This window comes from Gadus macrocephalus, chromosome 11, assembly GCF_031168955.1.
Source record: "Gadus macrocephalus chromosome 11, ASM3116895v1".
NCBI classification, from domain to species: Eukaryota; Metazoa; Chordata; class Actinopteri; order Gadiformes; family Gadidae; genus Gadus; species Gadus macrocephalus.
In genome coordinates, this window is record NC_082392.1 from 4,222,539 (window position 1) to 4,246,475 (window position 23,937).

General features: G+C 49.5%; 1 protein-coding gene across 1 annotated transcript in view; it reads left to right on the forward strand.

The window, feature by feature from the left end:
* The window catches only part of LOC132467489 (rho guanine nucleotide exchange factor 28-like), a 37,817-nt gene that overhangs the window by 13,749 nt on the left and 131 nt on the right, over positions 1 to 23,937 (forward strand). The window contains 36 exon segments of the mRNA XM_060064810.1: positions 4,163 to 4,284; positions 4,506 to 4,909; positions 5,839 to 6,004; positions 6,564 to 6,714; positions 8,607 to 8,649; positions 10,151 to 10,240; positions 11,053 to 11,179; positions 11,852 to 11,999; positions 12,258 to 12,313; positions 12,440 to 12,497; positions 13,213 to 13,342; positions 13,517 to 13,665; positions 14,058 to 14,198; positions 15,384 to 15,634; positions 16,352 to 16,477; positions 16,626 to 16,743; positions 17,084 to 17,338; positions 18,227 to 18,303; positions 18,775 to 18,786; positions 18,788 to 18,954; positions 19,237 to 19,334; positions 19,508 to 19,545; positions 19,547 to 19,624; positions 19,626 to 19,701; positions 19,975 to 20,014; positions 20,016 to 20,083; positions 20,452 to 20,515; positions 20,517 to 20,580; positions 20,677 to 20,724; positions 21,017 to 21,029; positions 21,032 to 21,114; positions 21,220 to 21,330; positions 21,332 to 21,385; positions 22,231 to 22,272; positions 22,274 to 22,483; positions 23,564 to 23,934. Coding sequence (XP_059920793.1) covers positions 4,163 to 4,284; positions 4,506 to 4,909; positions 5,839 to 6,004; positions 6,564 to 6,714; positions 8,607 to 8,649; positions 10,151 to 10,240; positions 11,053 to 11,179; positions 11,852 to 11,999; positions 12,258 to 12,313; positions 12,440 to 12,497; positions 13,213 to 13,342; positions 13,517 to 13,665; positions 14,058 to 14,198; positions 15,384 to 15,634; positions 16,352 to 16,477; positions 16,626 to 16,743; positions 17,084 to 17,338; positions 18,227 to 18,303; positions 18,775 to 18,786; positions 18,788 to 18,954; positions 19,237 to 19,334; positions 19,508 to 19,545; positions 19,547 to 19,624; positions 19,626 to 19,701; positions 19,975 to 20,014; positions 20,016 to 20,083; positions 20,452 to 20,515; positions 20,517 to 20,580; positions 20,677 to 20,724; positions 21,017 to 21,029; positions 21,032 to 21,114; positions 21,220 to 21,330; positions 21,332 to 21,385; positions 22,231 to 22,272; positions 22,274 to 22,483; positions 23,564 to 23,934 — 4,249 coding nt within the window.

Sequence of the window (23,937 nt, forward strand, 5' to 3'; positions counted from 1 at the left end):
CTTTACTGGGGTGTGCTTGCCAATACAAACATCACGCCTGCTGTCAGGAGGTGGGTTTCTTTTAAGCGTACACAAGCAGCAACAACTTTAAACATCTGTGTTGAAGACACTCTCCTCTCTTTTGGCCCCAGGGGTGGGTAGTTATTGTGATTAATTTGCTGTTAGACTACAAACAACAAACTGAAATAATCCTGTAATCCAACATTGCCGTGGACATAATTTGCATCAAGGCCTATGCATGTACAGAGGCCATTCCCACGCAGGGGATTATCAGCAAAAGATGAACACCTAAAATAGCCCCGAATCTGACCACGGTGGTTAAAAAAAGTTGTTATGAGTGTGCTAGGGTGTCTGTGTATGTTTGAAGAGCGAAGAGAGGGGGAGGGGAGAGAGAGGGAGAGAGGGAGAGAGAGGTAGTAGACTGAAGGAGCGAGGCAAAGGGAGAGAGCGCGAGACAAGTCAGAGATGCAGATCGGGTTACTGCCTGGCCTGTGTCATGGCTCTGCTCCAGTCATCTTCGCCCTGCTCCCCCACCATAAGCACTCGGACAGATAACCCGTGTTATTGCTGCTTAATTGTGATTGACAAAACCAAACTTTGCGCACACAATCTCTGTTATTGGTTTGTGGAATTCATCCCACTGCGCAATTTAAAAGTCTTGAGTGAAACCCAAGACACAGCCTTTGGTTTGTTGTTTTTTGAGTGGGTGAATGTAGTTTAATAATGTCCAGTCTGTGAGTGGAACAGGAAAAGGGAACTGGGGGATCGGACGTTGTCACGTGCGCTTCCACCTGTGATGTGAAGTGTGGTTTCAGGTGTGGCAGAGAGGCCTTGTTTGTTTCTGTTTGTCTGAGGGACAGGACTGCAGTGCGCCGTGCGTCCAGCCCTCCTGGGAACACACTGTCTGGGTGACGTGCAGTGAAGATAAATACATAGCGAGCGCACAGCCTGTGGTTCTTGGGTTCCAGCGTGTTAGTTTGCAGGTGCCATGACCCCGAGCAGTTGATTGGTAGATCTTGGAGGACAATTGCTACGCAATTATTATTATTATTTTTTAATCTGACAAGAAAGGCACATGAAAGCTTCAAAAGGGGGCTTGAGGCAGTGAAGCCCTCCATAGTGTTTAGTTACATCTCAGTTCGAACCATACTTGTTATTCTAGCTATCCCAGCTCCCTCCAACATGGTATTCCTTTGATTTAGTCTCTTAGATGTCACGTCATGAGAGCCGTGAAACTGCAAACCTATGAGCTTTTCTAAACTCAGACAATACACAAAACACTGCTTTGTAGTGACTTATTTCTCTGTTTATCTAAACTACGCTGAAGGTAAGTTCACCAGCCGCAAGAAAAACAGCAGAACCTTGAGAAAGGCTCCTTGTGATCGCTCCGCTTCTCACTACCTCTTTTTTCACACTCACTTATTCTGTCTGTCTCTCTCTCCCCTTGGGTCTGTGCCGTCTGGAGGGTCACACTCGGTGTTGAGCTGCCACAATGTGGAAACATGGCAAGTGACTGCGCTCTTTGTCTCTCTCTCTCTCTCATCTCTCTCTCTCTCTCTCTCTCTCTCTCTCTCTCTCATCTCTCTCTCTCTCTCTCTCTCTCTCTCTCTCTCTCTCTCTCTCTCTCTCTCTCTCTCTCTCTCTCTCTCTCTCTCTCTCTCTCTCTCTCTCTCTCTCTCTCTCTCTCTCTCTCTCTCTCTGAAACAGTGCTACTGTATTTCTTGTCCGTCACAATGGGATTTATTCACAGTATCCCATGCAGCCGGCATTCCCAGCAGCAGCGTCCTGTGAAAACAACCCACCCCCCCCTCCCCCATTACCCCCTCCCCATACCCCCTCCCCATACCCCCTCCCCATACACCCTCCCCATACCCCCGTGCAAAAATGGACATTCTTTAAAGCCGTGTCCGAAACGGGAGCTCGCCGCATCTTGTTTTGTTACGACGTTTTCTCCAGGGGCAGGGGAACGAATTTCTCTCAGCTCTAACCTGACCCGTCTAACTCATTGTTTCTGACCCGGTGGAGAAATGGTGCACACAGATCCGAGTGGCTGACAGTAATGCTCACCGAGCCGGTGTTTATGGGTCAGAAGTGTGTGAACGATCTGGCCCCCCCAGTTGCCAGCTGTGGATTTGGAGCGGCCCCAAAACCCAAATATTAAGCCCGGGGTCTTCTCCATGTTTAAAGCGGCCTTCTGACCCACATCCAGTTACTCCGTCCACTTCGGATCTGAGGTGGACCAGAACTAATGTGAATACGTGCCGTAGCCGTGTCTCACGTCGAAGGTCAACCATTATTGAGTCAAAATTGTGAATCGGTGCTCAAGCTTATAAGGCGTTTTTTTTTTTTATTGAACTTGAACTTGGAACAGTGCTTCGCTACTCCTCTCATCTCTGGATTCGAACCGCAGTGAACTGTCGTTTAAGTAGATCTACAAGTGGTGCACGTGGGCTGATTCACGGCCCGGGCCGTTGATGGAGTGGAGTGTGGTCTTTAGCATCCTGCTGTGGTCCGCGGTACGTGCACTGCGCTCTATTCCCGCCATGTTTGATGTCGGTCGGAGCAGAAATCATCTGGTGTCCTCGTCAGGACCGCCACTTGACTCCCCCCCCCCTGTTCAGATTGATGGTCTTCCATCCCCTAAACAAAGCACCAAGCCAATCGCATGTCTGATTTACTGCATGCTGCAAACACTGCGCTTCCCTTCCCTTCACCTCCCTGACAGCATCTTGGAGACGTAGATAAACGATGGGTTCATTTTTACTCTTTTCATGACACGACTTAGATGAGCCAGGCCAGGGGTTATTCGGAATTAGTTTTTCAGTGTGTGCGTCGGACCCATCCACAATCACACGCCGAAAAACTCGAAACACTGGAATTGGTGGTCCTTTAACGAAACGCTAACTACACCAATTCCGTTTGTAGTCTCGAGTTTTCTGAGATTCCCTCTTTGCATTGTCAGGCCATGACCCACTCCCAGATGGATCCCGAGCCAGTGTGGGTCCCCACACATAGTTTATGAAACACTGGTTCAGGCAGAGAGGAAACATTGCCGAAGATGGGGAAAAGAAGACATGCTTTTCGATGTCATTGGCGCCATCGCTGGATCATGACTGCATTGTTTGGGAATCGTCTGCTTGGGGGGGGGGGGGGGGCCTCGATGGTTATTTCGCTGCAGTGTGGTTAGGCTAAATCATATACAATGCAATTCACTTTTCCATTCATTATAGCTAAATGCTTGACCTTCTTTTCAATGGCTTTAGCTTGTTTAGTTTAGCATGTGTTGCTAACAATGCCTTGTTTCATACATACCCACACATTGTTTAGACACAATTGCTTCCTACCTGGTTACATTTATGCATTTTACTGTAAGCGACTTGCTCCATCAAAGACGATAAAGCCATGTGTTTGACTACTTTTGTGCCCTCGATGGCTGTAAGCAGAGAAGCATCAACTTTAACTTAGCTGTTAAACAACATTAGACTAAAGGGAGAGTAGGGTCAGAGAAGGAAGACGTACTCAAAGTTAAACCCCAACTCTAACTCATGCTTTATGAATTTACACCTACACCTCATGCACTGCGAATCCGCCGCTTATTTTGGGCACAGCCCAGCGTGCCGAGTGGCGGGAGCCGTGATGTTCTCTGTTTACGCGGAGTGTTCTTTGAACCACTTCCCTAACACACAGCCCTGCCGTAACATCCCGCCAGGCGACTGTTTGTGTTCGGAGGGCCAGGTGCCTCGGGGGCCAGGCTCCTGGCCACAGTGTCCCTACTGTTGAGGAAGTGTGGCTCATAATGCGACCGTGTTCCCGCCGGCAGAGGCAATTTCCACTCAGTTGCCATGACGACGACAGGGCGGAGCCCCACACATCATGGGGCTCGCATGTTATGAACACCGCGGTCCGTGTTATGGGGGAATCGCATTCGTGTGAAAAACGGAGGGCTGCAACGCACGCATTTACATATAAGGGGGGGGGGTTTAATCTTGGAACAATGGCGAGCAACCTCCCAGGAAGCCCATGTCACTTCCTTTGTTTGTCTGAAGTTACTTTCCATTGCTTGGGAAACCCAAATTGTAATATCCCTCTCTCGCTCTCTCTCTCTCTCTCTCTCTCTCTCTCTCTCTCTCCTTCCCTCTCCGTCTCGCTTGTGGCTCTTTAGAGAAAGGCCAGCCGATAAGGAAACACCCGACCCCGGGCTCCACCTCGGCCGCGGCCGCCAGACTGTCGGCCATGATACACGGCAAAGACCGAGTGTACGCCAACGCCATGCTGGTGGACCAGGTGAGTGGGGACTTCAGATAACAAGAGCAGCCTCATCGCGGGTCTTTAAATCAATCCTGCCATGTACAATAACACGCAACTATGGAAGAGTTGAAGGGGAGCCTTCAACTCGGTTGCCGAACAATAATAACGAATTTCAGAGGTTTGCAAACCATGAATACGCTTCTGTGTTTTACAGCTTTAATATATCTACTTGTTTGGTTTTAATTTCCCCCGTCCAGGTGGACGATGTGGACATAAAGTACCGCTCTCCAGGGCAGCAGGAGGAAGAGGAGGAGGAGGAGGAGGAGGATGGGTTCGGCTGTGAGACCCAGGCGGGGAGCCCCGGCGGGGGTCCGCCGTTCTCCAGGAGCCCCCCGGTCGCCGGACGCCCGTCCACACCCCTGGAGAACGGAGGCGGGGGACCGCCGCAGCCCCCCGTCGGGACGCACCGCGGGACGCCGTCCCCCCCCGCGGCCTCGCCCCGCTCTCCCTTCGCCTCCTCCCCGTCCCTTCCTCCCTCCCCGCTGGCCTCCGCCTTCCGCCTGTTCGAGGGACACCGGCGGCAGACGCAGCCCAGTGCGCCTCTCTCCCCCGGGCTGCACCACAGGGGCGTCAGCCTGCCGGAGACGGTCCGGAGTTTGAGGTAGGGCCGCTGGCTTTGTTGTTTCTGCGTTTCTTCTTCATCGGACGGGTCGATGACGTTTTTTTTTTTTTTTTCAGGCAGAAATTTGGAAGACGTAAATAAGCACTTGAAATGCGGTTAGTGTGTTTTGAAAATGCGGGGGGGGCGCTGAGTGCCACTGGCCACTTTGTTTGAACAAAAAGGGTTTGAGAGCAGCACGCGAAGGCTGCATTCGAAGATGAATCAGTTTGTTTTGTTAGCTGGAAGAAAAAAAGTCATGGAACTTATTTTCATTTTTTTTTTCATTTCTTTGATTCATATTTTTTCCTTGCAAAGGACAAAAATATTGTTTCTTCTTTACTTGTAGAGTGAGATGTATTACAATCGAGCATATTCCAGCATTTATTCATTTTTGACATAAACTGCTCAGTTAGCCTGATGTAAACCCTCGGAGACCCATTCACAATGGAGCTGTTTTTACTTTCGTTATAATTCAATAGAAAGGCGTGACTTCAAAGTACCTTCCTACCAACGCTTTCCGTTCCCGCACGGCCCTCACAAGGTTTTTATTTTTTTGGGGGAAATGACAATGTTGACCCTGGATCGTGACACTTCCTTCAGTTGCAGTCCGTCCCTGACCCAACACGATAATATCAAGGGCCAGGGATGAGGTCAGCTCAGACTCTCTCCTCAGAATGCTCTTCATCCAGGGCGTGGACCTAGTACTGTTAACAAGAAGAAGACTGTGGAGGAGGTAGTGCGGCAGGACCGAGCGAGGCCGGGCATAGATTCCAAAGTCACCGAAACCACTCTGTGTGGAGAGGACGATGATGACGATGACGATGACGATGACGACAACGATGCCTGTTCAAACTTCAAAGCTTGTGTTGTTTGACCCACACGTCTGTTTGTTCTTTTGTCATCTTGTCATCGATGGCGTACGTGAGCAGCCCCAGTGTGGAGTGTGGGAGCGGTGACGAAGACATCCTGTGCCACTCCTACCCTGTGGTGTGTCCGAGGCAGCAGCCCAGCGCTCCGGTCGAGGACAAGGGCTCCGGCGAAACGTTGCAAGACTATAACCAGTCGCTCTGCGACAGCACGCACAAATCAACCCAGGTACACATATCGGAGAAATGATCGGAATCAATTGATTCATCTTGTACGTAGCACTTTTTAAAAAAAGTATATGTTTTTTATGAATATGAGAGTTAGACGTAGGAAAAAGACAACGCAAGACTTTTTGAGTTGATTACTTGAGAATTATCACATTCTAACATCCTCCAAGGTGCCATATCGTAGGGCTGGTTTCTTCGGAAATCGTGCAGGTTTCTTCGGTGCGGGTTTCTTCGTCTTGCCCAGTGGTTGCCCTCAAGTGGACCATGGAATTTTGTGTGATTTACTCCTCTTTTCAGTAGTCTAAGTATAGATTAAAAAATAACACATTTCTCATTCAGGGAATACCCCTGCCAGTGATAAATGAGGAAGCAGAGACCATATCGAAACTTGAACTGCCGATTCTTGTGTGCCACTTTTTCCGTGTGAAAACCGCAATCACATCCGAGCAATAATGTATAAGCCACCGTGCATAACCCCGCCGACTTGAAGTCAGTGTGAGCGGTCAGCCCAACAGGTTGAGAACCACAGGTTCAGACTGACTCTCCACCTCCTCATCCAGCTGACCCCTCACCCGTTTCCTCCTCGGTGTCGCCAGTCCCAGGGGGGCGAAGCCGAGGTTCGCCTGCGCTCCTATTCCTACTCCTCCCCCAAGGCCAAGCCGACCAGGCCCTTGCTGAACCGAGAGGCAGCCATCTCTGACCTGGCAGAAGGTGGGTGAACTTTGCCCCCGTGCAACCTATGACCTAGGGGGGGGGCGGGGGGGGGGGGGGGGTCGTGCAGCTGAAAGGGACAAATGGGGCACAAGTCCAGAAAAGGAAGCACGCAGACAGGTTTCATAAATCACTCAAACCTTTGGCTGCACTCCATTGCTTGCACATTTTCACCTTCGGAAGCCAAAACAGGCACATGTTGAGTGCTGCTCGCACCGTGTATATCCCTCAAGGTGGTCCCAAAAGTATATTTTGTGTATTTTAGTATGGGCTGCATGACATTGTCGTTAGGCTATGGTCATGGGCTATAAAGGGTGCTTGATATAATAAGCAGCAGTGCACGGTAGGAAGCCAACAATAAGCTTCAGCTAATACTTTGAGGTTAGCCCAGTTATTCAAATGAAGCAGATGCTTGCATCTCAGTTCAACTGGCATGGCAAGGCCGAGGTCTAGGAACCTGACACCCCAGTAAACGTCTCTGGATTCGGAGAATGGAAGCCATCTGCAACCACAAAACATTTTTCTGTTGTGCGCATGCTCAGTCATACAGCTGTATAAAGTAATAATATTGAATGATCAAATATAACCTTGTTATTGGTATGATTATAATTGTATGTATTTTTTGATATTTTTAACAATTAGTGAAGTCACTACTGCACCACGTCTTAGATCTTTAATGATGGAACTTAGTATCGCTCTGAAACCTTAGAAGTTGCACAATTATGACGTTTGCCTTTAATTATATCACGCTGAGTGGGCGTTGTTTGTGCCTGTGTTTGTGTGTGTGTGTGTGTGTGTGTGTGTGTGTGTGTGTGTGTGTGTGTGTGTGTGTGTGTGTGTGTGTGTGTGTGTGTGTGTGTGTGTGTGTGTGTGTGTGTGTGTGTGTGTGTGTGTGTGTGTGTCGAGCTAGTGAGCACCTCGGCTCTAAGAGAGGTCATCTTTTGTCCTGTGTAGATGTGACAATCAGCTCCTACTCTCTACATCTCGACTTCAGGCCTTTTCTCTCTCTACATCCCTCTCTCGTCTTAACTAAGTTAGTAAGAATAACGTCACGGTCAGGCGCAAGGCGAACCCAGAGAATAACAGTCGTGGTGGGCCAACCGTTTTTGGGGTGACCTGAGGGACAATGTGCTGTTTTGCTTTTTAGGGCTGTAGAATGAATGGTGCCAAAACAGGGTTGGAAATATCCTCTTTAGTACATTAAACATAATAGGGACAACGGCCATGCACAGCACAAAGCTTTAGAATGGCATACTAGTCATGTGATATTTCTCTGCTGCCCTGCTGAAGGGTTAATGGTAGAGTGTGTTTAGTGCTGCTTTGATGTGCTAATTCTGAATGCTGGAAAGCGTAGAACAGATTTTTTTGGTTTACAATTTGTATGAATCAAACCAATCTTGACATGCTTAACTCAACCATTTGAATGTCTTCCAAAATCTGCCAGCTCGAAATACAAAGGTTTTTATGATTTAAGACTTCAGAGAAACTGAACTGCTTAGTCTTCTACTGAGAGAAAAATCTAAGTGTTTCTCATCTCGGATATTTGTTCTCTTCTCCCTGTTGTTGTTTTTTTCCCACTCACTTCCTTCTCTGTTTTTCCAGTGAAGTCTCTTTCCCCTGCTTCCTCTGTCTCTGCGGGGGTCTTCGGGACCCAGGAGTTTTCAGGGAATCTTTTGTTTACCTTTTGCCTCTCCGTAGAATCTCTCTCTCTCTCGCTCGCTCGCTCTCTTTCTCGCTCTCTTTCTCGCTCTCTTTCTCGCTCTAATCGTCATAATTGCAAATGATGGTTGTTATCCGCCAAATGATTGGCAAATCTCCCTTTTGTTCTGGTGCGAAATGAGCTACATATTTTGACTGGTCCTGTGTTATTCCTTCCTTTGCTTTGTTTTCAGAGCAGAGAGCCTACAGCCTGACGGAGACAACCAGAGACAAGAGGTACAGCTAGTCTATAATTTCACCGGCCTCTGGAAAGATTGTCAAGCCTCTGTGGGGTTGTAGAACTATACAACAGACTTCCTCTCATTTTTAGGGCAACAATGCTGTCCACTAGATTTGAGGTTTGCCTGGATCTGCCTACACATGCACACACACACAAACGTGCACACCCACCACGCACACACACATACACACACAAACATGAGCAACACACACATACTCACACAGACTCTCGCTCACACACAGACACACATTCAGACACTGACACACACACTCGCTCACACATTCTCACACTGTTAAACATTCTAACACACACGCACTGATAGTTGAATGCATGCATGCACATACACACACTCACACACAGTCTCTCGCTCACATATTCTCACACACTGTTTCACATTCTAACACACACACACCGATATTTGCATGCACACACATACACACATGCATATACACACACACACACACACACACACACACACACACACACACACACACACACACACACACACACACACACACACACACACACACACACACACACACACACACACACACACACACACACACACACACACACTCATTTGCATTTTCCAACATTAAACCAGTGGTCAGGATCTGGCAGGGCAGGATGTGACATACTTCCTGTTACAAGGCCCAGAGGCCAGAAAACACTCTGATTGCAACCCCAAAATAACCCTGAGTAAACAGATTCTTGTTCTTGCCACCATTCCCGCTTAGCTTCAGATGTAATCGAAGGTATCGATGTGTACATTGATTTTGGTCAAGGCCAGAGATCACTGTGTGTTGTGTTGCCGTTCTACCGTTTCTTTAACCAGCTTACATTTCATTCATAGTGTATCCATTTTCCCTCCACACAGGCCGGTAATGTCCCTTCTGTCGTTTATCTCATCTAACTGGCTTATCATGCTCTAATTACATTTCATTTGCTAATCAACATGCATTGCCGTAAATCTCCCCAGACGATATTGTGTAAATTAAATTAACTATTTACTAAATCTTCATATAAGTTTATTTATGTGTGTATATATAAATATGTGAGCTATACAAGATCACAAATACTACTTTACCCCCTCCCCCTTCCTCCTAAATTTGAAGATACATATTTATATGCATCTCTATAATGCATTTATAAACAAACTCAAAACTGTCTTAATATTTGAGTTTGTAGGAAGAAGGATGATTCCTAATGTATGTATAAAATAAGCTAATTAATAAATATCAATTAACATACCATTTCACCCCTTAATATTAGGCATGTGTCTATAGATTAGTAAATATATTTGACCTAAAACAAATAAAGATTCTAAAAGAAGAAATATCCTAACCCTATATATATATATATATATAATTAGTTTTTCTTAATGGAGCCATCAATGACATCGTTGAGTGGGTTGAGCCTACGGTCGTTGAGGGAAGAGGTTAGCTCCAGCAGTAGGACAGAGGAGCCGGACCTAAGGTGTGTTGTATATCCACGCAGGATTCTGGGTTTCCGTAAGCGGGCCCAATCCGCAGAGGAGGAGGGCAGCACGTCCATCCAACACCTTACCCTAACCGAGTTCCTCAAAGAGTATGTCATCATCGCATAACAATGCGTCCTCTCGCAGACATGCATGTGTGTAGACTCCCATCCCCCCCTTGACGCATGCTCTGGTCAGGCCTAACCCCTTTGAACACCTCTCACCACGACCGGAGCCCCTCAGCTCTTCCAGTACCACCACGACCGCTTTCCTTACCTCATGCCTGTCTGGATGTACACTGCAACGCCTCTTGTTCATGGTTGAACCTACTAACGGCCTCCCCTCTTTGCAGCACACAGAATGTTTTCAACCATGCATCCAACTAATGCATGGTTTTGTTGCTACGATTCACCTGGCACGGGCCTACACCGTTCGGGGTCCTTTCTGGTCGCTCGCCTTCCAGCGGGAATGTCTCTTAGTCTTTAGTCTTTAGTCTTTAGTCTCTACCCTAACGTAGGTTTTCTATGAGCGAGCCTTTCATTAATTGCATCTCGTCAAGGTCGTGCTATAAATAGCGCAGACTAGACCTGGTAGGGGGGGGGGGGGGGGCCGAGCTGTCGGTACGAAGCCCCCCCCCAGCATGCCAAGCATGTCCTCAAGAGTGATGGCCTGACGCCCCGGGGGCGCTGGAAACACTGCGGGCTGGACATTCCTCTTGTGACCGCATGAAACCCATCAGCAGCCCACCCACTGCGAGACAGCCTCACCGCCTCATAATGTATCTGTATCATAACTGCATCATAACCACGAGAACGCGTGATGGGTTTGTCACAATGCACACTGAGGCTCAGACAAACGTCTGACGCCGCCGCCGCCCGACGGGCCCTTGGTGACTGTCGACATGTTTGGGCGCCCGTTACAGGATCGAGGACGAGGAGGATTGGGACAAGTACATAATCCCCTCCAAGGTCGAGTCGGAGAAGTACAAGGTCAGCCGCACCTTCAGCTTCCTGAAGAGCAGGATGTCGAGCACACGCAGCAAGACCAAGGTGAGCAGGCCTCCCCCTGCTACAGCACCTCACAGCCCCTCACCCCCCACCAGCGAGGGGAACGCGCGGTCTTGCGTCTTGAGGAAAGATTCCACCCAGACCCTTTTTACACACCGCTCTAGGTTCCTAGGGCCGCTGAGCCATTGTCCGCGTGCAGGGCCTTTTATTTGGGGGAGAGGGTCAAATTCCCTGTCCTTAGATCTTAGCAACGGGACGCAGTGAAATATCCTCTTACATAATGCACAGACCCCCAGCACAGCGTGAGCCACCACAACAACACATTCCACCGTACTGTTCTCTCACTCCTACACACAACGGCCACGGGAGTGTTGCGCACATGCACGCGCACGCGCAAACACACACACACACGCACACGCACGCTTCGGACGTCCTTGTAAAAGTTTGATAAGAAAATAAACATTGCGTTAGCGGTGGTCTCTGTGGACCTTAACCAAGTCAATAGACATAAGCCCACTCAGAGGCCCCTGTGACACAGACGCTCTGCTCCAACAGCTGTCCCCACCAGGATGTGATGTGCCTCTCTTCCTCCTCATCCATAGTGCCGTCCTTCTCTCAGCTTTCTTGTTTTTCGTATTTTTTCCGCCAAGGCCCGTCGTGTTTCGACCCAGTAGCGCGGTTAACCGGCGGGTCTCCCTGCACTGGTTTTTCTAGGTGAAGGAGAAAGAGGTGAAGGAGGGAAAGCAGAAGACCGGAGGTGCTAATGGTCACCAGTTTGTGGCGGCCAGTGGCCCCCCGGGCCCTTCAGTCTGCGTGGCCTGTGACCGGCCCGTTCCTGGGAAGGACCTTCTGCAGTGCTTCAGTGAGTTCCTTCTCTGGGCCAGGGCTCCTCTATTTTTAGCGTCTGTGTAGTGGTCGCTAACACGCATCATGAACGTTGAGCTGAATGTTTTCTTTCTTTTTTGAGCAACGATGTCAACAATGTTTTTCTTCTAACGTGACTATAAACAGTTAAGCTTTTGTTTGAAAGGGGAAATGTTCTGCCAACCACCTGTTGATGGAGTGGGTCTTGCTTGCTTCTCCATCCAATCGTTTGATTGTGTTTTGCTTTTCGTCACAGACTGTTCCCTGAGTGTCCACAAGAGCTGTCGAGATTCCGTACCTCCCTGTGCAAAGGTGACTCCCCCTCCTCTGCCAACACACACGCCATCCCATTACGAACAGCAACAATGACAAAACTCTCTCACGCTGGATTCCTCTGACACACTGTTCTCCTGCGTCAAACTTAATGTTCGTCCGCAGAAGCCGCAGGACAAGAATGCACTGTCGACAAAGGGCAAGGCCTCCACTCTCCCACAGAGTGAGTTCGCTGTCTCATGCCCCCTCTCCTCCATGCTTTCTTCATGCCACGTCCTCCACGACCCTCCAACTACATCCACCTGTGCCCCCCCCCCCCCCCCCCCCTTCACCCCCTCACCCCCCACAGAGAAAGTTAGGGATGATACCTCCCCCTTCTCCTCTCTCCCACCCTGTTGTTCATTATCGGTTAAAGTGTAACGGGGGGGGGGGGGGGGGGTTATGCACACAGTCTGCCTGTGTGCACACAACTATTTGGATGTTTTTGTAAATTTCTGGTACTCATATAGTGGACTAAAGAGTCTGGGGGGTTATTAAACATTAACTGAAAGAGGGGGTGTCCATTGGGAAGCTGTGTGTTTCCATTCAGTCTTTTACAGACTTTTATAAGTGCCGGTCACACCGAATGATCTGTGTGTGTGTATATATACAGCTTGTGCGACCGCGCTTCACGCTTTACGATTATTGCCATGATTCCCTCACCCAGTTCAACAATAAACCTTGACAAACACAGACCTCCCCACTGAGTTGCAATAAGGCAGCCGTTTCACTCAGCATAAACAAAACGTTGGAACTTTAAACAGACGCATGTGTTTTGAGAATCGCAGAGACGCCAACGTCTGACCTAATCCTCCTCCTTTCATTTGCCCCCCCATCATCTTCCTCCCCCCTCCCCCCTCCCCCCTCCGCTCTTTCTCTCTCCAAAACCCTCCTGCCAGACTCTGCAAAGGACATTTCCTCATCCCTCTCTTCCTCCCCCTCCTCCTCCTCCTCTCTCAACACAGCAGCCAGAGAGAAGAGGGAGACGGCTGCTCTCTCCAAGAGCCTCTCCATCTCCACAGACTGCAGGTAGTCTCCCGTATTATGTGCTGCACACGCACACACACACAGATATACGAGCACAGACCTGCAGACTGATGCTCACAGAACACACACAAAACACACATAAACATACAGCGCGCACGCACTGTGTTGATGTATGTAAAAGCCGAGTCTAATGTCCTCACTTCTCGATCCCGCCAGCCGGCGTCTGAGTGACGTAGCGGGCGTGGACGGTGAGGCCGGAGCGGCTTCTCTGAGCCGGAGCTCCCTCTCCGAGGAGACCATGCAGACCGCGTCGACACCCCCGTCCAGCGACCCCGTCGCCGCCGCCGCCGCCGCCGCCACAGAAGGTGAGGCCGTGACGAAGAGTCGCGTGACACCGGGCTCCTCCTTAAGCCCTGCGTTGCCATCGCCGTCTTTGCTACGTCCATTCTCACTTAAGTGTGCTCCAAAGGAAGTGTGGCCGTACGTCTCTCTGCATTGAAAACCGAATTCATGTTGTCAATGTTGTGCTGTCGGCGTTTATGAGTGACAGTTGTGAGTTCACCGTCGAGGGTTGAAACTTGCGGTCAGCGCCGTTTCTCGGCCGTACGCTACATCTGAGGGAACTCTTAATCTGCGCGCCGACGGAGCTGAGTGGCCAGTGTCTCCACCACTAAGGGGCCTGGAGAGACGAGACTCAAGGCAGCGGTTTGCCATCCGCATGACTGACGATAGGTTATGTTTTTGTTTTTGCTTGAAGAACCAGTGGACACGCCCCTGTTCAGTGAGCTTTCAGCTGTGCTGCTGGGCCTGGAGGTGGAATCCTGGAGTCTGGCAGTGAGCTCAGAGTACTGCCGGCTGCACGACAAACACACCATCAAGCGGCAGGACGTCATCTACGGTGAGACGCCGTGTGTGTGTGTGTGTGTGTGCGTGTGTGTGTGTGTGTGTGTGTGTGTGTGTGTGTGTGTACACACATGCATGTGTCTGATAGGTGGCGGGGAGTGACTTCATATTCACATCTACACTGCTTTTGACTGGGTAACCTCTTCCTCTTCATTCATTGGCTCAGCCTGAGAAGAGACATCAGTGTCACATTAAGCTTTGGAAAACTGTAACATACCCGTGTTCTCTGGGTCTCCACGTTCCTCCTCAGAATACAGGCTGTTGTTTGGAGCAATACTAACGCCTACAAAAGAGTAGAAATGCCTGAGTAATTTTTATGCTCCCATGCATCTCGCGTTGTAATTTTTATGCTCCCAAGCATATCCCACATGACCAAATCCTCGTCCCCGAGGACAAGGGATTGTTCCTGGAAAGAACTGATGTCCCCTTGTTTATGGGACACTACACTGGGGAAACTCTCATTTTAGGAGCCCTGCCCGTTGATGTCAAACAATCCCAGCATGCCTCTGCATGGGATCAAAACAATGCTGTTTGACTCAGCCCTGATTCAGTGTGCCTGTGTGTCTCTCACTACTGTGTAAGTAGCTGCTGTGGCCAATCAAGGTTAGGAGGAGGAAGTGATGCAGTACCACAATAAAGTTTGAACACACATTGAACTGAATGTGTATACATTGATATATATATGGATGCATATGGATGGATGGGTATTTTTGTGGTATAAAGTTCTGTTCATTGTCTGAACTGGTGTCTAAAAAGGTGTATATAAGGCTTTATGTTTGCCTTAAGGTATTCCTTTCTAAAAGACAGAATAGGATTAATAGTATACATTTTATTGTTATTTATTTTATTGTTACATTTATTTATAATTATATATTACTTTTTGATATCTTCCCTTATTACTACTATACTTTCTGCAGTGTCGCCCTTATTCTCCATCATGGGTCAATTTCCCGGTCATGGGCTGAATGTCCTGGGTGACTTTCCCATCATGATGACACACGCACACACACACACACACAGACACAGACACAGACACAGACACACACACACATACACACACACACACACGGTGTCTCACCTTAACCAATAGATCCCACCACCCTCCCCCCCCCCCCCCCCACACACACACACGGTGTCTCACCTTAACCAATAGATCCCCCCCCCCCCCACCCCCACCCAGAGCTGATGCAGACGGAGCTGCACCACATCCAGACGCTGACCGTCATGGCGGAGGTGTTCCGCCGGGGCATGCTGGAGGAGCTGCAGCTGGACTGGGCCTGCGTGGCGCGGGTCTTCCCCTGCCTGGACCCCCTGCTGCTGTTCCACAGGAACCTGTTCGGGGCGCTGCAGGAGCGCCGGCACGCCAGCTCCCAGGCCCACCAGCCCCGCGACTACCTGATCCAGAACATAGGGGACCTGCTGCTGCTGCAGGTCAGCAGGCGGCACGGGGGGGGGAGGGAGGGAGGGAGATCCAGAACATAGGGGACCTGCTGCTGCAGCAGGTCAGCAGGCGGCACGGGGGGGGGGGGAGGGAGGGAGGGCGGGGGGGAGGGAGGGAGGGAGGGAGATCCAGAACATAGGGGACCTGCTGCTGCAGCAGGTCAGCCCGCGGCACGGGGGAGCAACGCAGAACACCCCCGGATAGGGAGGAGGGGGGGGAGGGAGGGAGGGAGGGAGGGAGGGAGGTGAAGGCATGTAAGCACTATGTGTAAATAAATATATTTATATACAAACACATATGTATGTATGTATTACTTAAACAAGAATAATCACACATGTTTATGTATATATATATATATATATATATATATATGTATGTATGTATGTATGTATGTATGTGTATATATATATGTGTGTATATATATATATATATATATATATATATATATATGTATATATATATATATATGTGTGTATGTCACAGACAGAAATAGCTATATATTGCATACAACACATTCACACAAACACACGTGTGTATATTTACATATAAGTTTATATATCCACAAACTAACAAAAAAACAAAACAAACAAAACAAAAAAAATGTAAACGCCTGACTGCAATTTTACCACCAACACACACACGTACACACACACGCACACGCACGCACATGCACATGCGCTCGCTCACGCTGGACGCTGACGTTTCAGTTCTCGGAGGAGAATGCGGAGAAGATGAAGCAGCTGTACGGGGACTTCTGCAGCCACCACACGGAGGCGGTCAACCTCTTCAAGGAGCTGCAGCAGCAGAACAAGAAGCTCCAGCTCTTTGTCAAGGTAAGGCCTTCGCCACAAGCGTCGCACCGGTGTTTCCACCTTCCACCGTTGACCCTCATTTGGCTACGGGCCGAAAGAGAGGCGATTGTGTCGGCCTGCGTGGTGGTCTGGCGTGACGACCCTCCACCCCGTGTTGGTTTCTCCACAGCAACAGAGCAACAAGTCACTGGTCAAGCGGAGGGAGGTGCCAGAGTTCATCCTGCTGGTCACGCAGCGCATCACCAAGTACCCAGTACTGCTAGAACGGATACTGCAGTACTCGCAGGGTAGGGAGCGCTGTGTGTGTGTGTGTGTGTGTGTGTGTGTGTGTGTGTGTGTGTGTGTGTGTGTGTGTGTGTGTGTGTGTGTGTGTGTGTGTGTGTGTGTGTGTGTGTGTGTGTGTGTGTGTGTGTGTGTGTGTGTGTGTGTGTGTGTGTGTGTGTGTGTGTGTGTGTGTGCTTTTGCGTACGTCTGCATGCACGGCAGTGTGTGTGCATATACTGTAAACATGATCGTTCCTATGTACGCTATACCAATCATAACACACAATAACCAAGCCCAGCTGCGTCGTTGTCATAACATGTCCTTCTCCCCCCCCCCCCCCCCCCCCCCCCCACACACACACAGAGGGCAGCCAGGACTACGCCGACCTGTCGCGGGCGCTGTTCCAGATCCGGGACATCATCACGGCGGTGGACCTGAGCGTGAGTCGCTTCGAGAAGGACCAGGAGCTGCAGGAGGTGCTGGGGCGCCTGGAGAACAAGAGCCTGGCCAAGCTGAAGAACGACAAGGTGTTCCGCAAGCAGGACCTCCGCAGCCCCCAGCGCGGCCTGCAGCACAAGGGCCTGGTCTACTGGAAGACCGCCACGGGACGGCTCAAAGGTGAGCCAGGCGGGGTGGGAGGGGTGGAGTGGAGGGAGAGGGAAAGGGTGGAGAGAGAGAGAGAGGGAGAGAGCAATGGGGGAGAAGAGGGAGAGGTGTTAAAAGGCAGAGAGAGAGAGAGAGAGAGAGAGAGAGAGAGAGAGAGAGAGAGAGAGAGAGAGAGAGAGAGAGAGAGAGAGAGAGAGAGAGAGAGAGAGAGAGAGAGAGAGAGAGAGAGAGAGAGAGAGAGAGAGAGAGAGAGAGAGAGAGAGGGCAATGGGGGAGGAGAGGGAGAGAGAGGGTGGATAGAGAGGGAGGGAGAGGGGAGAGAGAGGGAGAGAGAGAGAGAGAGAGAGAGAGGGCAATGGGGGAGGAGAGGGAGAGAGAGGGTGGATAGAGAGGGAGGAAGAGAGAAATGAGGGAGAGGTGTTAAAAAGGGAGGGAGAGAGAGAGAGGGTGGATAGAGAGGGAGGGAGAGAAATGGGCAAGGGAGAGGAGAGATGGCGGTAGGGGGAGGGGGAGGGGGGTGAAAGGGATGGAGAAAGAGGTGGACAGATAGAGGAGGGAGAGACAACAGAGGGGAGGGATAAGGGGGAGAGGAAGGGGCGGGGGTCGGAAGAGAGAAATGGGGGAGAGGGAGGGGGTGGGGTCAGGAGAGAGAGGGTGCGATGGCTGGGTGAGGTCGGAGAGGGAGAAAGAGAATGTTATCTATGTATAGCAATGTCCAAATGCTGTAGCAACACATACAGTATTGTATGTTTGTCCTGCTAAAGAAGCAAAGTGAATTTAGGGTCAGGTGGAAAGTGTGTGACCATGGCCTGCCAAGGTTTGGTGTGGGCATTATTTCTAATACATCTGAAATCTCTTTCTCTCCTCTCTACCTCCCTCCCTCCCTCCCTCCCTTAATAGACACGCTGGCTCTTCTGCTCACCGACGTTCTGGTGTTCCTGCAAGAGAAGGACCAACGTTATGTGTTTGCTGCCGTGGTACGTTCAGCATGTCATGTGAAACTGTACACACGCACGCGTTTCAGACAGACATCTCTCCTGCTGACGAACGGGTTTGTGTAGAGAATGTCATTCAACGCGTACGTAACCTCCGTACGAACCTATGTGTTTCAGTGACTCTTCCATACACACAGACGTGTATGTATATGCAATCACATAGTGCAACTGGCGTATTCTACGAATGAAAAAACTGGCCAGCTTGTATCTCTCTCCTCATCTCACCTTCCGCACTCCCGAGCATCCAGCTGGGGCCCGCCAGCCGGAGTGGACAGCACAGTTATTTAGTGTCTTTAATTCCGAATGTTGCCCTCCGACTGATTGGGGGGGGGGGCTTAATAGTACACATTGCTTCTTTCACAGCAATCCCCCGTCCCGGGGTCAATACAGAAATGTGAATGCGAGGTCCCTTTAGCCAATGAATGGGCTTGTTTACGCTCCTCCGTGCAATAGGACCAGAAGCCGCCCCGTCATCCCCCTGCAGAAGCTCATCGTCAGGGAGGTAGCCAATGAGGAGCGAGGGATGTTCCTGATCTCCGCCTCCTCCGTGGGGCCCGAGATGTACGAGGTTCATACGGCGACCCGGGAGGAGAGGAACGCGTGGATGCGACACATACGCCACGCTGTGGAGAGGTGGGCCGTGTGTGTGTGTGTGTGTGTGTGTGTGTGTGTGTGTGTGTGTGTGTGTGTGTGTGTGTGTGTGTGTGTGTGTGTGTGTGTGTGTGTGTGTGTGTGTGTGTGTGTGTGTGTGTGTGTGTGTGTGTGTGTGTGTGTACACGGTGTGTTTGCAGTGACCAAGTCTGCAGCAGTCCGTTTGTGTGTTAGTTTGTGCTGATCCATCTGTTGCCATTCCAAACGTTACGACGTGCTCTCTGTGTGTGTGTGTGTGTGTGTGTGTGTGTGCGCGTCTCTCAGCTGTCCTGAGGAAGAGGAGGAGGAGGAGCGCAGCACTGAGTCAGAGGAAGCCAGGCGAGCATCCGATGCCAGAGTACAGAAGATTCAAAAGTTCCAAGGTCAATAAAAACATCCCAACCCAACACTGTAAATTCAATATCCCTGCTGGGTAATCCACACAACATAACATTCGCTCTTCATTTCCAATTCCACTTTGAATTAGATGGAAAGCAAAACCAAATTAGACAACACATTATAAACAACCATGTGTTTGCAAATGTGTTTTCTGCAGAGACTCTACTGAGCCAGGACCAGCAGATATGCAGCACCCCTGGAGGAGAAGTTGCAGCTCTATGCCGAGCTTACGGAACTAACGCTTGGACCGGGAGAGCCAGTGACACAGCGCCATCCTGCTGGCGTCGCCCGAGACTGACGCCGACACACCAAGACAGGCGTCCACACTTCTTACAGCCGCTGTGAAAGAGGGTGAGGGGGGTGGGGGAGGGTGGGGCTAGTTTGTCAGAAAAGGCACAGCCAAGCAAAATTATATTTAAGTATCTTATATACATGAGAGCCATGGCCTTGGTTGTTGGACTTTGAAGAAACCGGAATAGATAGATTTTGAAGCACTGTGTATAGTGTTTTTACCAACGGAGTGTGAAAATATAAAATCAATTCTGCATGAAAAATTGGTCAAAATGGTGGTTGTGAGTGTTTCTTTTCTGAACTGCTCTAATAATGGTTTATGTGTCACACCAGCGGAGAGGCTGTTGAATATTCTGCAGGCTGGGGAGGGCCTTTTCCAGCCAGGGTCCAGAGAACTGTAGCTACAACAGCCACGGCAGTATCCAGGAGTCTCCCTCTGAACGTACTGATATATGTTCTATTCATTCACTCTATCTCGCTTCAATCATTCGAGGTGTAGCCGAAGGATGCATTGAATGTGTTGTTGTGGTGTCCATGGATGCTCTTTTTCCACTTTCACCTATTTTTGTCTTATTTTATATTGTGCTTTGAAATACAAATCATTTGCAGCCTTTTTGCATAAATTATATTTCACCAGTGAGTGGTCATGGGGTATACATTTCTTAATGTAGCCAAGTGTAAGACAATTATCAATTAATAATACGTTAATACTATGATGCACACAAAACGGTCCATCTTATTTACTTTCTATCTACCTGTCATTTAATTTGCCGCCTTATTTAGTTCATTTTAATTTTCTTTTTACCGTAGCGGATTATCTGAGCACGCTCAGCGTGAGCTCAAACTCCCTGATGTCCGACGGCGACTGGCAGGGCTGACGGATTATTGTGCAACTCTCCCACCGAGCAGAGCGGGGACGTCAATGGCACACAAGCAACGGTGCGGTCACTGCAGTGAATTTTTTATGTTTCATTTGATTCAACGTTTTGCGTTGGATTGCTTCAGGCACATGCAGTAACACTGTGTGTCCTGTAGGTGGCGGAGAGTGTCCAGAGTCTGACGCAGCTTCTCTACAGCCTGCAGGTGAGTAGTCACGGAAAATGTAGATAATAGTGTGCTATTAGAAGTTTAGCCCGTAGTTTGGACTTACTCCCTGACTGTCCATTGACGTTCCATGTATTTATTTTTTATTGTCATGCAAATTAAAAACTGTAAATATTACTGTGGAATCAAGTTCATGACATCATTGATAGATCTTTAGCTCACCTTTAGTGTTGCCCCAAGAGAGTGTCTGGACTCTTGTTTGCTCCACCGGCAGTGAACCAGCAGTCAGTAGCCCGTGGTGTTAGTATAAGTCTCCCCCTGGTGTCTGCAGGCTGTGGTTACACTCCAGACAGTTACTATGAAGTCCAGAAAGTCCTCCGCATGGAAGGACCACGTCCACAACCCCGCATCGCTCTTCAAAACAACCAGGTATGCATCATCCTCAGCATCATCGTACTATAAAGGCCAAACAAAAAAACATCACCATATACCATACTGCTTAAACAAGAACGTTTGGTCACCCATCGGCTCCAGGATCACGAGAAACAGAGAAGCCTGGAGAGGAAGAGGAGGACACGGAGAGGAAGGATTCGGACCGGAGAAGGGACGACGTGGGACGGGGTGCACAAGCTCCACGCCAGGCTCAAAGCAGGACCAGCAGCTGTGGGACCGGGAGTGCCTGGCCCGGGACAAGCAACAGGTGCGCCATGCTGGTCTGCTTTCCTCTCCTTAACAAGCAGCCGCCATGCCCGCTTGTTGGATAAGCGCTGATGGAAGTGATCAACCAGTGGTTCCTCTGAGGCCCTTCAGGACGCTCACAGTGCTGGGGATTCAAACGGCCCGGTCACCATTCTAAGCCAATTAGAAAAATGTGATTTAATCCTCGTATTAAAATGGAATACATTTTTTCTTTTGTCTGTCGGGATCTCAGCGGCATATCGTGTATTTGAGGTCATGTTTGAGCGTTCCTTGCATTAAGAAGTTCTTAAAGGTGCTGTTTGTAGGATTTAGTTACATCTAGCGTTACGGTTGCAGATTGGCCTTTTAGCAAGTTAGAGATGAAACGGTACGAACGTTACATAACAGGGTCATATTGATCATGGTTATCAGTATCACAGTATTGTTTTAATGTGGCTGAAATGTTGAAAATGTACTGATGCACACACTGAAATCCTTTCACTATGTTTTATATTGAAAACCACGTATATACAATTGTGTGTCACACACATGACACACCGGTTGTGTAGAAGTATGAAATGTTGTTCGTAACACTGTTGGTTTCAATGTAACTGGTGAGTTGTATGAATTGTGTAACTTCCATATTCTGGATAAAAGGATAAAATAAGCTTTGTAGATGCTGACTTTACGTGTATCTCAATTGTCGAATGGCTAAAGTCATCAAGTGAAGGCGCCCTTTTTGCTAGGGCTTCGCAACCCAGAAACCCATTGTGATCATTCCTACAAAACATCAGCTGGCTGTATCTTCCATCCCTGTCCCATATCCAAGCCGATGTTTGAGAAGTTCTTCCTCTGTGCTGTTCCCAGACCCAGCACGAGCTGCTGCTTGAGCAGCGTGAGCAACAGTGCCACCCTAGAGGCGGAGAGGCTGCGCTGCGAGCGCAAGGAGCTGGATGCCCAGCTGCTGGAGTACCAGCAGAACGTGGACCGGCTGTGGGAAGGCCAGCGCAGCGTGGAGCGGGAGAAGGAGAGGGTGGAGGCCCAGCAGCTGCTGCTCCAGAGCTGGAAACACAGCCGGCAGAGCAGCCTGCCCGTCATGATCCCACTGGATGGATACCAGGTAGAAGGAGGAACGCACGGACAGTGAAATAAAGCACACAGAGAGAGCGATGGGAAAGGAGGGATTGGGAATATAAACACAAACAAACTGCCATATTCAAGAAAGTGGTACAAACCGGTTATGTTTGGATGTAACGATACTATTAATGCTACTGAATTTAATGACACACAGTAGCGATGTCCATTAATACACGCCACCTGGGAGACATTTCTTGTGCTTATCCAAACAAATCGTGCTGGTAATGTCAAATCGGTTATTAGTAATTAGTAAATTATTAGTAAAAATCTCGCGAAATTATTAAGGCTTTAGGGCTGCCCCAATGTCGAATTCCAAAGGGCGTGAGGGTTTGAGTCCATACTTACCGAGCCCTTTCCGTCATTCTGCATCAGTGGCAGACAAAGCGTTGTGATGTTTACCGCGGAGACATAGGGAAATCCGGAAATTAGGAAGGTAAACAACAAGACCACGCTACTGTCAATGCGCGACTAGATGGGAATTTCGGCCCTTTTTTTTAGTGAGCCGGATCATTTGGATCAGCTCACCAACAAGAGCCGGCTCTTTTGGCTCCCAAACGGCTCTTCATGTAACTAATTACACCTTTTATAATTCAGCCAAATGTAGCCTGTTCTGTCTCATGATTATTATATTTTCTAATATCAATAAATTGCTGTAGCCGATTGTTTTCATTGCATTCACAAAAAAACAAAAAGAAGCTAAAAATGAGAATTCCCAAACCGGCACGTGTCAGCAGCATCTTTGTCATAAACGTTGCCAAGGTAACATGTGCTCCCGAGAGGTGCTGTCCCAATCCCATCTATACCTATCTGAGCCCATGTGGCATCACACACCTCACTTAGACCCTGAGATAAATTAAGTCTGTGAGTCCTCAGTCCTCAGGGCTCACTTTGGGATTGGGCCCATGAGTCTCTTCCCTGCCAAGTCATCTTCCTCTTCCTTAATATTCATCTTCATCTCCTGTTCCTCAATCTTCATCTTCCTCACTTTCCCTCTCACTCTCCTCTCACCTCCATCATCCTTTTTTTTCTCCCTCATCTCATTCCTCGTCTTCCTTCTCTCCAGGTGTCGGTCCACAGTCGCTCTGGCAGCCTGGACGGCAGCTGCTCTGTGCACGAGAACGAGGCGCCCCCTCTCCGCCCTCCCCCGCAGCAGAACAACCGCCCCCACCACCACCCCCTGCTCGCACACCCACACCACCCCCTCCTCCCCACCACCACCACCACCACCACCCACCACCAACACAGCAACCACCAGCACCAGAGTCCCCCTGCGGGGCCCAGGAAGCTCCAGAACAACGCTCTGCGCCACAGCCCCGGCCTCTACAACAGCCTCAACACACTCCTCAGCCAGGCGCTCGCCAAGCCCCCGCTGCCGCTACCGCCACCACCCGACAGACATTCCATAATCTACGGTCGCAGCCGCTCCATCGGCACGCG